At 39.8% G+C, this 18,856-nt stretch overlaps 2 protein-coding genes across 2 annotated transcripts in view; one reads left to right on the plus strand and one right to left on the minus strand.

Annotated features, from left to right (window-relative positions):
- Positions 1-14,861: 14,861 nt before the first annotated feature.
- LOC138358981 (DNA-directed RNA polymerase subunit beta''-like) lies at positions 14,862-15,854 on the plus strand. Its single transcript, XM_069317470.1, has one exon. It carries the CDS (start codon positions 14,862-14,864, stop codon positions 15,852-15,854), a length of 993 nt encoding a protein of 330 aa, XP_069173571.1.
- Positions 15,855-18,575: 2,721 nt separating this feature from the next.
- Positions 18,576-18,856, minus strand: part of LOC138358982 (neurofilament heavy polypeptide-like) — a 72,955-nt gene continuing 72,674 nt past the window's right edge. Inside the window, exon 11 of the mRNA XM_069317471.1 lies at positions 18,576-18,779. Coding sequence (XP_069173572.1) covers positions 18,576-18,779 — 204 coding nt within the window. The remainder of the gene's footprint in view (positions 18,780-18,856) is intronic.

Below are 18,856 nucleotides of genomic sequence, written 5' to 3' on the forward strand. Positions count from 1 at the left end.
GTTACGTGTTTTCCTCGACGTGTTTCCTGAACAGAGAGGAATTGTGAGGCGGAAATATGATAGAAACTCCTATTACTAAGGCCGGTAGGAAATATTAATGTAAGGTAATTATGTATCACGAGACATGAGGTTAAGGAGAAGGAATATAAGGATAAAGTGAGGGGAAAAATATCCGCATTAACTAGTACCAAAACCATTCTGCTGTTGGGTCTCGAACGACGACCCCAGCAAGAGGGGAGGCCATCGCTGTACCGACCGGCGCAGCTCTATCTGTGACCTAGGGTGATCTTATATAATTATCATGAATTATGCTACTGATAATATAATGAACACACACACTTGAACTTTTTTGAACAAATTTGTGTTTTTAAAGTGACTGAGACTAAATCTTCATCAGCAAGTAAAAATGTGTTTGTCATTAAGCAACTTAATTTGACTCTAAAACAAAATCAAATTTATTTTCGGCTTTATATTGTGCAGCATCTGGTGGGAAATTTTAATTAAGTTGTTTTAATTGTCCATTCGTGGCTCCTCTGAGAATATTTGTTTGGGCTTCATGTAAAAAATAATCTCAAAACTGTTTTAATGAAAAAAAATTATTTCAGTTTACTGCATAAAATTGTATATTCTCCAAGCTGCTAAATTTATCAACTCCATTACTTGAGCATATTAAATACCAGCTGAAGGAACATGGTGTAGTACGTTACTGATAAATTTACTACTATCTAATATGTGGAGATTAGTATGAAAAGTTAATTCAGATATGAAATATTCACTGGATAACTGCAGAGTGCATAATGACCAAATGTGTATTATACAACACCTGAGTGAATGATTTAACTTATAGAACATTGTGGTCTAGTTCCTGAACCTATTGTTTGGCAATGTTACCACTCTGAACTCAGACGTCAAACTAACCACCACATGAGTAGACGCCCAACATAACTACACCATAACAGGAATGAGAATGAGAGTTTAATACGCAAATCAAACAACCTCAAACCTGTAAATAAAATGTTTGCGTTAATATAACAGTCATCTGTGGTGAAAGTGGTTTAGCTATACGAATATTTTAGTTAAGTTCCCCAACTCATTATGCTCTATTGAAACCTGTTCATCACTTCATAGAGGATATGAATATAATAAAGAAATTCGAATAACTCTTATTTCCAAAACATTTTCAAGATAAACACGTTTTTACATATTGAAGTGGATTTTACCAGAGCACATAAGAGACTCGATTGGGGATCTCAATACCATATTCAGTGAGTGTCAGCCAGTTGAATTTAATTACATATCGTCAAGAAATCGAAAATGACCACAGACATGTTAACTGGCAAATTCCAGTAATGGACAAAATAGCACTAAACATGCTTTAAAAGTCATGTGAAATAAGCCAACCTCCGCTTGGAAAATGCTCTTCAAGTTTGTATTTTGTTTATTATCGACTCCGAGCTTCACCTGTGATGCTTATTATATTTGTGTATCTGCTACAGGGATTGGAAAACCAATATAGTCACCACAGTCTGATTGGTCGTACCTCCAAGGAAAAGACATGAAGAGGTAGGTGACATCATCATAAACCAAGCCATATCAATAAGAGAAGCTTACCCATATCAACAAGAGAAGCCTAGCTATATCAACAGGAGAATTTTAGCCATATCAGCAAGAGAAGCCTAGCCATATCAGCAAGAGAAGCCTAGCTATATCAGCAACAGAAGCCTAGCCATATCTACAAGAGAAGCCAAGCCATATCAGCAAGAGAAGCCAAGCCATATCAACAAGAGAAGCCTAGCCATATCAGCAAGAGAAGCCTAGCCATATCAACAAGATAAACAGCCATATCATTAAGAGAAGCCTAGCCATATCAGCAAGAAAAAACGTAGCCATATCAGCAAAAGAAGCCTAGCCATATGAACAAGAGAAGTTTAGCCATATCAGCAAGAGAAACCTAGCCATACCAGCAAGAGAAGCCTAGCCATATCAGCAAGAGAAACCTAGCCATAGCAGCAAGAGAAGCCTAGCCATATCAGTAAGAGAAACCTAGATATATTTCATCATATGAAATATGATGAAATTTCTCTTAATGATATATTTTATCATTAAGAGAAGCTCAGCCAATATCAGCAGGAGAAGCCTAGCCATACCAGCAGGAGAAGCCTATCTACCATATCACAAAGAGAAACCTAGTTATTACATAATCACCAGGTGTAGCCGATCCATATTATGATGAGAACTCAATATCACGAGGAGAATTGTAGCTATTTCAACCACAGAAGGCTAGAAATATTATTTTGAAAAGCCTAACCAGTTCGAGAAAAGGCTAGTCATATGGTCAAGAGGAGCCTCCAGCTGCGGAGGCTGTTGGGCTCCGCACCAAGACAACCTCAGCCCAGTCGATAGAGCTTCCGCCTCACACACGTGGGGTCCTCGGTTCGAGTCTCCTAGAGTTAGGTGAATGGAATGTTTATTTCCACGGAAGTGTGGATGACAATTTATTATTATTAATAATATTTTTTCTTGATACAGTCTTGAATGAAAAGTTGAAATAAAAATAATAATTGTACTACATGTCAAAAATGCTTCAATAATATTAATTATTATTACACATGGAGGCTCGCTCTGACGATTCAATTTCCCATGATTTTTTGGTTAGAATTACATTCTTTGAGGAAAAATATAAAACGCAGCTGGAAATTAATTCTGCAAATGAACACCAAAAAAGCGAAATAGCACCTGCAACGCCAACATCCATCAACAGGTGATCGACTTCTATAAAAACTCATACGTTTTCTCCTTGATATTTCGCTGGGCGTTCACAGATAGGCTCCGCATGCCGAGTATATAATGGTGTCCCTAAATACCCGGAGTCACCGTCAGTATTGTAGCGGCGGTGGGATGCTCGCGGCTCCCTCTCTCATGCCTCCACTCTTCATACATATAAATATATGTTTTACATTTTGTTGTTGAACTACAATTACTCTACAGCCAACAGTAAAAACACTGATCCAATTATGCGGAAAAACCATATGTGAAAAATAGAGAGAATGCTAAAATCGTTTTCGGCTCAATTTACCTTCATCAGAGCATTTTAGAATGAAGGAAACGTAGATGGCAACCTTATATCCGCCAGGGCAGGTCACCTGACCACCAAGTTTGTAAGAATAAAGGCCTATTGACATATGCAAGTAAAGAAAGGTGGATGAAACCTACGGATAACAACCTGTCCTCTTAAAAGTAACGTCGTTTTTCGCTCGAATGCGCGCGAAAAACGCATTCGCGTGCATGCGTTTTTCATTAAACGCATACTCCCAGGAGCAATGCAACTGGTATCTACAGGACGCCTTAATCCGCTTGACCATCACGTGTTGATACCAGTTGCATTGCTCTTGGGAGTATGGGTTCGAGTCACTTCAGGGGTGAGAGTTTTCAGTTGTATATAGTCCTGGGGACCATTCAGGCTTGTTCGCATTTGTGTTCCTCACATGTGCCCCAAAGAATGAGGTGATTTGATAAAATGCTATGCCCAAGATTATCATCCAAGTGCCGGCGGGGAAGTGGTTCAAATAGCTTCGGCTATCACTTCCTTTTGTCTGGTCGTGATGGTCAAATTTCTTAACCTAACCTAAAATAACACAAATAAGTCAATAAATTATGGTTTTAATATAAAAAAATAATAATAATTCAAACAAGCTATTTGAAAAAAAATTATTGAATATAAAGAAAATCTCTCGGCCTATTAGGGAAACCGGGCCTTGCATAGTAGGCCAAGAAGTGCGTTCTGGCTACCAGGTACGATATATATATATATATATATATGTCGTACCTAGTACCCAGAACGCACTTCTCAGCCTACTATGTAAGACCCGATTTGCCTAATAAGCCAAGTATTCATATATACTGTCCCGTATATATATATTTTCATATATACTGTTTCATATATACCTAACTTAACCTAACCTATCTTTATAGGTTAGGTTAGGTTAGGTAGCCGATAAAGTTAGGTTAGGTAGTCGAAAAACATTAATTCATGAAAACTTGGCTTATTAGGCAAATCGGGCCTTGCATAGTAGGCTGAGAAGTGCTTTCTCACTTCACGAGAAGTATGTATATATATATATATATATATATATATATATATATATATATATATATATATATATATATATATATATATATATATATGTCGTACCTAGTAGCCAGAACGCACTTCTCAGCCTACTATGCAAGGCCAGATTTGCCTAATAAGCCAAATTTTCATGAATTAATGCTTTTTCGGCTACCTAACCTACCTAACCTAACCTAACCTAACTTTTTCGGCAACCTAACCTATAAAGATAGGTTAGGTTAGGTTAGGTAGGGATGGTTAGGTTCGGTCATATATCTACGTTAATTTTAACTCCAATAAAAAAAATTGACCTCATACATAATGAAATGGGTAGTTTTATCATTTCATAAGAAAAAAATTAGAGAAAATATATTAATTCAGGAAAACTTGGCTTATTAGGCAAATCGGGCCTTGAATAGTAGGATGAAAAGTGCGTTCTGGCTATTAGGTACGACATATATATATATATATATATATATATATATATATATATATATATATATATATATATATATATATATATATATATATATATATACTAATATATATATATATAAATATATATATTAGTATATAAATATACTAATATATATATATATATATATATATATATATATATATATATATATATATATATATATATTAGTGTATTTTGGTAGCAGTCTTTTTTGTAAACATGTTGTTAAATGTGACCGAAAAAGTAAGATTAATAATTCTAACACGAATTTTCTCAATATTTCCTATGTTTATTTTCACTGTCGATGGTATTTGAAAAATCAATTCTCCAAAATTAATTTTTATTTCTAGTCTGACGCGACACTTGAACACGTTTCGTAATAACTTACTACATTTTCAAAGACTTTAGTTTACACATACACAACTATAACCTGCAAACACTAAACAGAGTTATACTATGCTATCATTTAAACAGCTTTTATCTTATATACTTGCATTTGGGTTAGGAGATATGTTACAACAGTTCTGGGTGAGGTGACTAAAACTTTCAACACAAGACAGAGCAAACTTTCCACACAAGACAGAACATGGTGCATTGGGTATAAATTGGATAAATTAACGGGAAGAATGGAAGTAATTGCAAAGGGCCTATTGGCCCATATTTCTTGATGCTTCTATATTGGTGCGGAGTCATGAAGTGGGTAGAATATAGTTGTGCATTAATTTGCTGTTGATTGCTGGTGTTGACTTCTTGATGTGTAGTGCCTCGCAGATGTCAAGCCGCCTGCTATCGCTGTATCTATCAATAATTTCTTTGTTTGTTAAGACTTCTCTGGAGATTGTCTTATTGTGGGAAGAGATTATATGTTCCTTAATGGAGCCCTGTTGCTTATGCATCGTTAATCGCCTGGAAAGAAATGTTGTTGTCTTGCCTATATACTGAGTTGTTTGAGGCTTATTGTCCCCAAGTGGGGATTTCAAGGCATAGACGACGTTGGTCTCTTTTAAAGCGTTCTGCTTTGTGTCTGGAGAGTTTCTCATGCATAGGTTGGCCGTTTTTTCGGTTTTATAGTAAATCGTCAATTGTATCTTCTGATTTTTGTCTGTAGGGATAACGTTCTTATTAGCAATATCTTTCAGGACCCTTTCCTCCGTTTTATGAGCTGTGGAAAAGAAGTTACTGTAAAATAGTCTAATAGGGGGAACAGGTGTTGTGTTAGTTGTCTCTTCAGAGGTTGCATTCGTTTCACCTTCCTTCTTATGAGGTCTTCAACGAAACCATTGAAGAAGCCGTTGTAGACTAAGACCTGCCATACCCTACAGAGTTCTTCATCGACTTGCTTCCATCCTGAGCTGTGGCTGAGAGCACGGTCGACATAAGCGTTAACAACACTCCTCTTGTACATGTCTGGGCAGTCACTGTTGGCATTGAGGCACATTCCTATGTTTGTTTCCTTAGTGTAGACTGCAGTGTGGAAACCTCCGCTCCTTTCCATGACTGTTACATCTAGAAAGGGCAGCTTCCCATCCTTCTCCATCTCGTAAGTGAAACAACACAGAATTCCACTCAAATGCCTCCTTCAGCTCCTGCAGAATGTCTGACATCAGGTACCTGTGTAAAAATGTCGTCAACATGCCTGCAGTATATATACATATATACACCTGGAAGATACTGGAGGGCCAAGTACCAAATCTACACAGTAAAATAACAACATACTGGAGTGAACGACATGGAAGAAAATGTAGAATAGAACCAGTGAAGAGCAGAGGTGCCATAGGCACAATCAGAGAACAGTGTATAAACATCAGAGGTCCGCGGTTGTTCAACGTCCTCCCAGCAAGCATAAGAAATATTGCCGGAACAACCGTGGACATTTTCAAGAGGAAACTAGATTTATTCCTCCAAGGAGTGCCGGACCAACCGGGCTGTGGTGGGTATGTGGGCCTGCGGGCCGCTCCAAGCAACAGCCTGTTGGACCAAACTCTCACAAGTCGAGCCTGGCCTCGGGCCGGGCTTGGGGAGTAGAAGAACTCCCAGAACCCCATCAACCAGGTATCAACCAGGTATATGGCCGGTTTCAAGTTAATGTAGACTAAGACCTAAAGTTCGATGGTACCCATGTAGAAGTTCGCAAACAGGACACCTAGGGGAGAACCCATTGCGACCCCATCTACTTGCTTATACATGTGCCCATCCGGGCTCAAGAAGGGTACAAGAAACAGGAATTTCCTTAAGTTCTTTCGTATATTAATATACGAAACTCCTTTACTAAAATACCACTCCTTCTGAAGATGTATTAATATACGAAAGTACTTAAAGAAATTCCTGTTTCAATTTTCCTCCGTGGTCTGACACTGTTATATTATTTGACACTGTTATTATTATTATGTTATTGACACTGATTTGCCTAATAAGCCAAGTTTTCATGAATTAATGTTTTTTCGTCAACCTAACCTACCTAACCTAACCTAACCTAGCTTTTTTTGGCTACCTAACCTAACCTTACATATATATATAGGTTAGGTTAGGTTAGGTAGGGTTGGTTAGGTTCGGTCATATTACGTTAATTTTAACTCCAATAAAAAAAAATTTACCTCATACATAGTGAAAAGGGTAGCTTTATCATTTCATAAGAAAAAAATTGTAGTAAATATATTAATTCAGGAAAACTTGGCTTATTAGGCTAATCGGGCCTTGAATAGTAGGCTGAGAAGTGAGTTCTTGCTACTAGGTACGACATATATATATATATATATATATATATATATATATATATATATATATATATATATATATATATATATATATATATATATATATATATATATATATATATATACTAGTTCCCGTTCCCGTACTTTCGTATAGTCAATATTGACTTATTAAATACGTGGATATGTGACATACTAATCATACTAGTTTACCTTGAAAAGCTTCATAGAAAAAACCGACCTTACCTAACCTTCTTAGAAAGTTAAGATAAGCATCTTATTGCTTCATAATTACAATTATTACTTAACCTATTATAGGTATAGGTTAAGTAAAAATTGTAATTACGAAACAATAAGGTGCTTATCTTAACATACTAAGAAGGTTAGGTAAGGTCGGTGTTTCTATGAAGCTTTTCAAGGTAAACTAGTATGTTTAGTATGTCACATATTGACGTATTTAATTGTATATATACACCTCTAAAATCTGAAAGAGAGGATGGGAAATACATATTTTCATATAATTACTGGGAAATTCCTTAGGAGCCGTGATGAGGATTCGAACTTTTGCTGTGGGTTTTCCCAAGCACACGCCTTAGACAATTAGGACCAAATCATGGTAAAAAAGATTGCAACTATGGATTTAACTGATTCCATGAGGGTTCCTGAGGCTTCCACTGAAGCCGGACCAGGGGTTCACACAATCCCCCCCCCCACATGCACTCTGGCTGTGTCGTCCAAAAATTCTACCTCTGACGCCTCTCTTTCAATTCACACATAAATCTCACTAACGTGTTGTATCAACAAGAAATATGATTTATGGTTGTATTGAGAGAGGAAGCCTCGGAAGTAGAACTCTTGGACGACAGAGTTGTCCAAGTTGTCCAATCTCCCCCCCCCCCCCACCATGCCAGAATTTATGGTGGGGGGGGGGGGGGTTCGTTGTGTGAACCTCTGCCCGGCTTCAGTAGAAGCCTCAGGATCTCTCGTGAGCTCAGTAGAATCCATGGTTTGCAATCCTTTTGACCATGTCGTGGTGGCATAGTTGTCTAAGACGTATGCTTGGGAACACCCAGCGCATGTTCGTATCCTCTACACGACTCCTAAAGGTTTTCGCATTGATACATCACGTTCATGTGATTTATCTGTGCATTTTAATTATTTTTAATATTACATTTCCACGCGAGCCCTGTGACCAGCATCACCCAGCCACACAGGCCACAGTCTGGACCACAAAGTTAGGTAAACATTGGCTGTTCTGGATGGGGGGGGGGAGGGCGGTGTGCAGGACAAACATCAATTGTGACACTAGCTCTCCACATATGTCAGTTGCTTAATTTAGAAACTGTACTCGTGGTCGATCTCGAACCCATTGATGAAGTGACGACGTATATTGAATTTTGCAACTAGCTCATCAAGATTGAAAATTGCGTAGCTAAATGAATTGTGGGGTTCAGTCCCTGAGCCCATTATGTGCCTCTGTAACCCTTTCCATCACCGTCCACAGGATGAAAATGGGGGTATAATAAATGAAGTAAATCTCTCTCTCTCTCTCTCTCTCTCTCTCTCTCTCTCTCTCTCTCTCTCTCTCTCTCTCTCTCTCTCTCTCTCTCTCTCTCTCTCTCTCTCTCTCTCTCTCTCTCTCTCTCTCTCTCTCTCTCTCTCTCTCTCTCTCTCTCTCTCTCTCCCCCCCCCCTCTCTCTCTCTCTCTCTCTCTCTCTCTCTCTCTCTCTCTCTCTCTCTCTCTCTCTCTCTCTCTCTCTCTCTCTCTCTCTCTCTCTCTCTCTCTCTCTCTCCTCTCTCTCTCTCCTCTCTCTCTCTCTCTCTCTCTCTCTCTCTCTCTCCTCTCTCTCTCTCTCTCTCTCTCTCTCTCTCTCTCTCTCTCTCTCTCTCTCTCTCTCTCTCTCTCTCTCTCTCTCTCTCTCTCTCTCCCCCCCCCTCTCTCTCTCTCTCTCTCTCTCTCTCTCTCTCTCTCTCTCTCTCTCTCTCTCTCTCTCTCTCTCTCTCTCTCTCTCTCTCTCTCTCTCTCTCTCTCTCTCTCCCCTCTCTCTCTCTCTCTCTCTCTCTTTCTCTCTCTCTCTCTCTCTCTCTCTCTCTCTCTCTCTCTCTCTCTCTCTCTCTCTCTCTCTCTCTCTCTCTCTCTCTCTCTCTCTCTCTCTCTCTCTCTCTCTCTCTCTCTCTCTCTCCCCCCCTCTCTCTCTCTCTCTCTCTCTCTCTCTCTTTCTCTCTCTCTCTCTCTCTCTCTCCCTCTCTCTCTCTCTCTCTCTCTCTCTCTCTCTCTCTCTCTCTCTCTCTCTCTCTCTCTCTCTCTCTCTCTCTCTCTCTCTCTCTCTCTCTCTCTCTAACACTACTCTCTAAGCTCAGGAATTCCACTTGAGAGAGTCCTAATGGGGCGCGAAAATATTATCTCCAGCAAGTCTTTAAGGCTTTTATCGTGACTGAAAGCGGAAAGCCAAAGCCAGTTCGTTACCTTCCCGGGAAACTCGACCTTTATATTCTGAGTCTAGTTGGTGCGAACTTTGTATTTGCCTGATTTAGGAAGTTAGTGTGTATATTCACCTTGTTGTATTCACCTAGTTGTGCTTACGGGGGTTGAGCTCAGCTCTTTCAGCCTCCTCTCAACTGTCAATCAGTTCAACTTTTACTAACTACTAATTTCTTTTCCTCACACACACAACTCCAGGAAGCAGCCCGTAACAGCTGTCTAACTCCCAGGTACCTATTTACTGCTAGGTAACAGGTGCATCAGGGTGAAGAAACTCTGCCTATCTGTTTCCGCCGGCGCCGGGATCGAACCTAGACCTGAGGTTATGAGTCCTAAGAGCTGTCCTCTTAGCCACAGGCCCCTTTTGTGTGTGTGTGTGTGTGTGTGTGTACCAACCTATTTTTGCTTGCGTGGGTTGGGTTTTGGCTCTTTGGTCCCGCCTCTCAACTGTCAATCAACTGGTGTACAGATTCCTGAGATCACTGGGCTATGTCATATCTACATTTAAAAATGTGTCAGCCTCCACCGCATCACTGCCTAATGCATTCTATCTGTTAACTACTCTGACACTGAAAAACTTCTTTCTAACGTCCCTGTGGCTCATGTGGGTACTCAGTTTCCAGCTGTGTCCCTTTGTTTGCGTACCACCAGTGTTGAATAGTTTATTCTTGTCTACCATGTCAATTTCCCTGAAGAATTTGTAGGTGTGATCATGTCTCCCCTTACTCTTCTGTCTTCCAGTGTCGTAAGGTGCATTTCCCGCAGCCTTTCCTCGTAACTCATGCCTCTTAGTTCTGGGACTAGTCTAGTGGCATACCTCTGAACTTTTTCGAGCTTCGTATTGTGTTTGACAAGGTACGTGTGTGTACTCATCTAGTTGTACTCGCCTAGTTGTGCTTGCGGGGGGTTGAGCTCTGGCTCTTTGGTCCCGCCTCTCAACTGTTAATCAACAGGTGTACAGGTTCCTGAGCCTATTGGGCTCTATCATATCTACACTTGAAACTGTGTATGGAGTCAGCCTCCACCACATCACTTCCCAATGCATTCCATTTGTCAACCACTCTGACACTAAAAAAGTTCTTTCTAATATCTCTGTGGCTAATTTGGGCACTCAGTTTCCACCTGTGTCCCCTAGTGTGTGTTCCCCTTGTGTTAAACAGCCTGTCTTTATCAACCCTGTCGATTCCCTTGAGGATCTTGAATGTGGTGATCATGTCCCCCCTAACTCTTCTGTCTTCCAACGAAGTGAGGTTTAATTCCCGTAGTCTCTCCTCGTAGCTCATACCTCTCAGCTCGGGTACTAGTCTGGTGGCAAACCTTTGAACCTTTTCCATTTTAATCTTATTCTTGACTAGATATGGACTCCATGCTGGTGCCGCATACTCCAGGATTGGTCTGACATATGTGGTATATAATGTTCTGAAAGATTCCTTACACAAGTTTCTAAAGGCCGTTCTTATGTTAGCCAACCTGGCATATGCTGCTGCTGTTATCCTCTTGATATGAGCTTCAGGGGACAGGTCTGGCGTGATATCAACCCCCAGGTCTTTCTCTCTCTCTGACTCTTGAAGTATTTCATCTCCCAAGTGATTCTTTGTATCTGGTCTCCTGCTTCGTACCCTTATCTTCATTACATTACATTTGCTTGGATTAAACTCTAACAGCCATTTGTTTGACCATTCCTGCAGCTTGTCCAGGTCTTCTTGAAGCCTCAAGCTGTCCTCCTCTGTCTTAATCCTTCTCATAATTTTTGCGTCGTCAGCAAACATTGAGAGGAATGAGTCTATACCCTCTGGGAGATCATTTACGTATATCAGAAACAGAATAGGTCCAAGTATAGAGCCTTGTGGGACTCCACTGGTGACTTCACGCTAGTCTAAGGTCTCACCCCTCACTGTAACTCTCTGCTTCCTATTGTTTAGGTACTCCCTTATCCACTGTATCTGTATCTGTGCTTATGTGTGTATCTGTATCTGTGCTTATCTGCGTGCGTGTGTGTGTTTATGATATGATTAGTGAATTTTAGATAAACAAGTAGACTGGTGAGAGTTGAGGAATTGACAACGGCTTAATAGTGTAAAAGGTTGTGAACCATTGGAGCAGTTAAGTGGATTTCGTCATCTTATACACACATGTGCAAAACCCTTTTAGTGTTTTTGTTTATGCTTTTGATATTTTTTGCTGCAGCTAAGAAACTTTGTGTTTGCTTTCATTGGTTAGATCACGACAGGAACATTCGATTGGTACTACAATGACAGTCTTGTGTACTGTGCTACCGTGATCAGAACCTCACTTATATGAACACTCATTGTTCAGCATGGCTACAGAGCAGGATTTTAAGAGAAGTTGTTTGTTGTAGTGAAGAGTGGTACTACAACACTTTTCTCCCCAGGGGACTACCTGAGGTTAGAGGTGAAGTCACCATTGACGTCATACGTGATGCCAATGTGACGCCTTCGTGATGTCATAAGACGCCTTCCCAGCTTCTAGAAAAACTCTGACTCCCTTCCAATGTGGAATGGAATCTGCTCTGTGACTGACTCATTATGAGAGCTGTCGCGATATTGTCTTAGGTATGTCGTGATGACAATGAGATGGAGCTCTCCAGCCACGGTGTTGGTGGTGTGCTCGTCGTTCTGTGTATGGAGCCAGCACATACTGGACGTGCTACCACATACTAGACGTGCTACCACATACTGGACGTGCTACCACATACTAGACGTACTACCATATAATAGATGGGCTTAGCTAAGATGCGGCCAAAACATGTTAAGTCAACAATCTCTGATCTCTGCGAAGGTTATATCAACAATCACTTTCAGTGATTGTTGATATATCATTCTTGTGTACTCTGACGGTAGCCCACTGCCAGAGATATATACTGAGCCTTGCGGGGGAGTTTGGTTCCAAAAATGCAATAAATGAAAACTCGTTCGATTTCAATCAAACTTTTTTGACAAGTTCTATATGAAAAGTGTTTCATCTGGTCCAAGTTTCAGCATCGTAGCATAAACAAGAAGGGAGAAAAAAATATTGAAGTAGTTTCGATTATCAATCAAAAGTGTCTACTGAAATCATTGCTATGACTCTTTGTTATCACAATAGCATATATTAAACAAATATTATAATTAGTTTAATACGAAAAAAAATTATGATAAAAAAAATTGATTTATTTTTTCAATTTTTTTTTCGGACGATTTGCATAAAACTTACACACCTGACTGCACGTAAGGATGCAAATTTTGGAGAAAATTGGTTGATGTCAACCTCAGCCACAGATTTTAGAACCTTAGACTTTATTATTTGCTGTTTTTTATCAATTGACATAAACGTTTACAAAACTGTTTCATTTTTTATTCAATTTACATGAAACTTACACAGTATATGTGGAGGGCATGTCTCTACATTTGCTAGAGAGCTTTTTTCTCTAAGTTCATTTATTGATTTTATAATCTGAAGTGTAGACTTGAAAATGTGTAAAAAACGTTGAAAAAAAATCTCCCTCTCTATTTACGCTGCAGTACTGAAACTTGGGACAATTTCAGCACTTTTCATATACAACTAGTCAAAAAATATTGGTTGACATTGAACAACTTTTCCGAAACTTTTCTATCGCCCCCTCGCTTACGTTATTGTGTGACAGTGTCAAGTGCTCATTGGTACACGAATAGTTATCCCGGGTTTTGGCCGAGCCAAGAGAGCAGTTACTAGTGATAAGTTAACTCATTGTGTTGTCTTACATGTGACGGCCTTACTAAGGTTTGCTTAGCTTTTGGCAGTGATACTTTGTATTAAGGTCAAGAAACCGTGTATAATAGTGTTAATTTATATTACTAATATTTAGTTACATACGCTTTCAGTCATACCACTTTTCCCAGTACAACGCTCTCCCTCGAGTCCCACTCGACTCCCTGGCTCTCTAAATAGTTCCGTACACCATCTCAAGGGTAGAGCGGCTTCACAGTCTTGTACCTTACTAATGTGGTGTATCAACCCTCGTAATTTTCTAAGCTCTCTAGCGATTGTCGTTTGGATAGAGCGACGACCCATAACTCAAGATTACCATCACACAGTGCAGGAGATCATTACATTGTGTTATTATTTCGGCCCCCAAGAGTGCCAGTATCTTTGCCTCACTCAGCTTGAGCTGTTGCAACTGCAAGGTGTAATTGCAGGTCTTCTGTGTGAATGAAATCAATATATTTACGTAATTAGCATTTGTTTATCCAATTATGAAACTTATTTCAATACGAATAATTTAATTAAATAAAAAATCAATCTTTGTTGTTCTTAATGGTCATAATTATGTGGTTATTTAATATTTAGGACTTCGTTGTTCGTACTGAAAAAACACTGGAATTAGGTACTTTTTCACTAACATTTTCTTACTGAAATTCCTAAACGCTATAGATTAACACACTAACACTGTGATTTACGAGTATGTTCAAGATGCGATTATGAAAAGCCTTAACCCTTGAATTGTATTATATTCCAATGCTGTGATTATTCAATACACCACCGCTGTGGTTATTCACTACTCTAAGCCTATGATTATTGATTACCACCAATTTCATGATTAAATATTACTGCAACGCTGTGATTATTTAATTAAAAAACGCTGTGCTTATATACTACACCAATCCTATGATTATGCAATACAACCCCGCTGTGATTATATATTACTCCAATCTTATGATTATGTACGACACCACCGCTGTCATTATATAATACATCAATGCTGTACATATATAATACATCAATCCAATGACTGTGAAATACACCACCGCTGCGACTATGCAATACATCAACGTTGTGATTAAAAATTTATAAATCCTATACGTTATATAAAACACAAACGCTGTGAATATTTAATTCAAGAACGCTGTGATTATATACTACACCAACGCTGTGATTATATACTACACCAACGCTGTGATTATATACTACACCAACGCTGTGATTATATACTACACCAACGCTGTGATTATATACTACATCAACGCTGTGATTATATACTACACCAACGCTGTGATTATATACTACACCAACGCTGTGATTATATACTACACCAACGCTGTGATTATATACAACACCAACGCTGTGATGATATACAACACCAACGCTGTGATGATATACTACATCAACGCTGTGATTATATACTACATCAACGCTGTGATTATATACAACACCAACGCTGTGATTATATACTACACCAACGCTGTGATTATATACAACACCAACGCTGTGATGATATACAATACCAACGCTGTGATTATATACAATACCAACGCTGTGATTATATACTACACCAACGCTGTGATTATATACAACACCAACGCTGTGATTATATACAACACCAACGCTGTGATTATATACAACACCAACGCTGTGATTATATACTACATCAACGCTGTGATTATATACTACACCAACGCTGTGATTATATACAATACCAACGCTGTGATTATATACAATACCAACGCTGTCATGATATACAACATCAACGCTGTGATTATATACTACACCAACGCTGTGATTATATACAACACCAACGCTGTGATTATATACTACATCAACGCTGTGATTATATACAACACCAACGCTGTGATTATATACTACATCAACGCTGTGATTATATACTACATCAACGCTGTGATTATATACAACACCAACGCTGTGATTATATACAACACCAACGCTGTGATTATATACTACATCAACGCTGTGATTATATACTACATCAACGCTGTGATTATATACTACATCAACGCTGTGATTATATACTACATCAACGCTGTGATTATATACTACATCAACGCTGTGATTATATACAACACCAACGCTGTGATTATATACAACACCAACGCTGTGATTATATACTACATCAACGCTGTGATTATATACTACATCAACGCTGTGATTATATACTACATCAACGCTGTGATTATATACTACATCAACGCTGTGATTATATACAACACCAACGCTGTGATTATATACTACATCAACGCTGTGATTATATACTACATCAACGCTGTGATTATATACAACACCAACGCTGTGATTATATACTACATCAACGCTGTGATTGTATAATACACCAACACTAGTTATCAATACACAAAGCAGGTTGCGTGTCTCTGGACGATGAACAACAAGAGGATTATAAATGTTCTCACATGACCAATATATAAACAAGAACACTCGTATTGGTAGAGAATGTTATAGAGTAATTGTTCTAAGAGTCCAGGAGGAGTGCAGAGGACAGCCCACAGAGGCGTACCAGGGACGTATATATGTTGGAATTTACATTTATCGTTAAGTATTAAAACCAATTGGTTTATTTCATGCCCTGAGAGTTTTACCTAATTCGATTTATATGTACGTTCCAGCTTACTCTTGTGTATTTAGTGACAAACGGAATGTAGGAACGATTCCCTTCACCATTCCCTTGGATTTCGAACCCAGGTCCACTAGTTTCGTACCCAGATCCACTCGTTTCGAACCAAGGTAAATTCGTTTCGGACCCTGGTCCACTCGTTTCAGACCCAGGTCCACTCGTTTCAGACCCAGGTCCACTCGTTTCGGACACTGGTCCACTCGTTTCGGACCCAGGTTCACTCGTTTCGGACCCAGGTCCACTCGTTTTGGACCCAGGTCCACTCGTTTCGGACTCTGGTCCACTCGTTTCGGACTAATATTCACTCGTTTCGGACCCAAGTTTACTCGTTTCGGACCCAGGTCCATTCGTTTCGGACCAAGGTCCATTCGTTTCGGACCAAGGTCCACTCGTTTCGAACCCAGATCCACTCGTTTCGGACCCAGGTCTACTCGTCTCGAACCCCTGGTCCACTCGTTTCGGACCCAGGTCCACCAGTTTCAAACCCAGGTCCACTCGTTTCGTACCAAGATTAACACGTTTCGGACCAAGGTAAACTCGTATCGGACCCAGGTACACTCGTTTCGGACCCAGGTCCACTCGTTTCGGACCAAGTTCCACTCGTTTCGGATCCCGGTCCACTCGTTTCGAACCCAGATCCACTCGTTTCGTACCCAAATCATCTCGTTTCGGACCAAGATAAACTCGTACCGAACCCAGGTCCACCCGTTTCGGATCCCGGTCCACTCATTTCGGATCCCGGTCAACTCGTTTCAGACCCAGGTCCACAAGTCTAGCTTGTGGACTTGTGGACATATATATATATATATATATATATATATATATATATATATATATATATATATATATATATATATATATATATATATATATATATATATATATTAGTATATTTTGGTAGCAGTCTTTCCTGTAGACATATATTATTAAATATGACCGAAAAAGTAAGATTAATAATTCTAACACGAATTTTCTCGATCTTTCGTACATTTCTTTTCACTGTTGGTGGTAATTCAAAAATCAATTCTCCAAAATTCATTTTTATTTCTAGTCTGACGCGACACTTGAGAGCGTTTCGTAAAACTTATTACATTTTCAAAGACTTTAGTTTACACATACACAACTGAATAGAACTTACACATCTCTGATTTGTTTATATCTACATTTGAGTGAGGTGGATGGGGTGAGGTGGTATTAATAGGGTATTAATTTCATCAACACAAGACAGAACACGAAACAATGGGTATTGAATGGAAGTGATTGTAGAAAGCCTATTGGTCCATATTTCTTGATGCTTCTATATTGGAGCAGAGTCTTGAGGTGGGTAGAATATAGTTGTGCATTAATTGGCTGTTGATTGCTGGTGTTGACTTTTTAATGTGTAGTGCCTCGCAAACGTCAAGCTGCCTGCTATCGCTGTATCTATCGATGATTTCTGTGTTGTTTACTAGGATTTCTCTGGCGATGGTTTGGTTGTGGGAAGAGATTATATGTTCCTTAATGGAGCCCTGTTGCTTATGCATCGTTAAACGCCTAGAAAGAGAAGTTGTTGTCTTGCCTATATACTGGGTGTTTTGGAGCTTACAGTCCCCATGAGGGCATTTGAAGGCATAGACGACGTTGGTCTCTTTTAAAGCGTTCTGCTTTGTGTCTGGAGAGTTTTTCATGAGTAGGCTGGCCGTTTTTTTGGTTTTATAGTAAATTGTCAGTTGTATCTTCTGATTTTTGTCTGTAGGGATAACGTACCTACTGCCAATATCTTTCAGGACCCTTTCCTCCGTTTTATGGGCTGTGGAAAAGAAGTTCCTGTAAAATAGTCTAATAGGGGGTATAGGTGTTGTGTTAGTTGTCTCTTCAGAGGTTGCATGGCGTTTCACTTTCCTTCTTATGATGTCTTCAACGAAACCATTGGAGAAGACGTTGTTGACTAGGACCTGCCTTACCCTACAGAGTTCTTCATCGACTTGCTTCCATCCTGAGCTGTGGCTGAAAGCACGGTCGACATAAACGTTGAGAACACTTCTTTTGTACTTGTCTGTGCAGTCACTGAAGGCATTGAGGCACATTCCTATATTTATTTCCTTAGTGAAGACTGCAGTGTGGAAACCTCCGCACCTTTCCATGACTGTTACATCTAGAAAGGGCAGCTTCCCATCCTTCTCCATCTCGTAAGTGGAATTCAACACAGAATTCTGCTCGAATGCCTCCTTCAGTTCCTGCAGATGTCTGACATCAGGTACGTGTGTAAAAATGTCAACATACCTGCAGTATATGGCAGGTTTCAAGTTCATGCCAACTAAGTTCTTGTCCTCCTCTAGCTTGACCTCCTCTGGCTTGACCTCCTCTGGCTTGACCTCCTCTGGCTTGACCCCTTCTGGTTTGATCTCCTCTGGCTTGACCTCCTCTGGCTTGACCTCTTACTTGATCTCCTCTGGCTTGACCTCCTCTGGCTTGACTTCCTGTGGCTTGACCTCCTCTGGCTTGACCTCCTCTGGCTTGACCTCTTCTGGCTTGATCTTCTCTGGCTTGACCTCCTCTGGCTTGACCTCTTCTGGCTTGACCTCCGGCTTGACCTCCCCTGGCTTGACCTCCTCTGGCTTGACCTCCTCTGGCTTGACCTCCTCTGGCTTGACCTCCTCTGGCTTGACCTCTTCTGGCTTGACCTCCTCTGGCTCGACTTCCTCTGGCTTGACCTCCT

The sequence above is a fragment of the Procambarus clarkii genome, chromosome 88 (assembly GCF_040958095.1).
Source record: "Procambarus clarkii isolate CNS0578487 chromosome 88, FALCON_Pclarkii_2.0, whole genome shotgun sequence".
Classification (NCBI taxonomy): Eukaryota; Metazoa; Arthropoda; class Malacostraca; order Decapoda; family Cambaridae; genus Procambarus; species Procambarus clarkii.

Excerpts from the sequence above, each read along its gene's own strand:
- LOC138358981 (XM_069317470.1), top strand. The coding sequence starts at position 14,862 with ATGATATACAACACCAACGCTGTGATGATATACTACATCAACGCTGTG.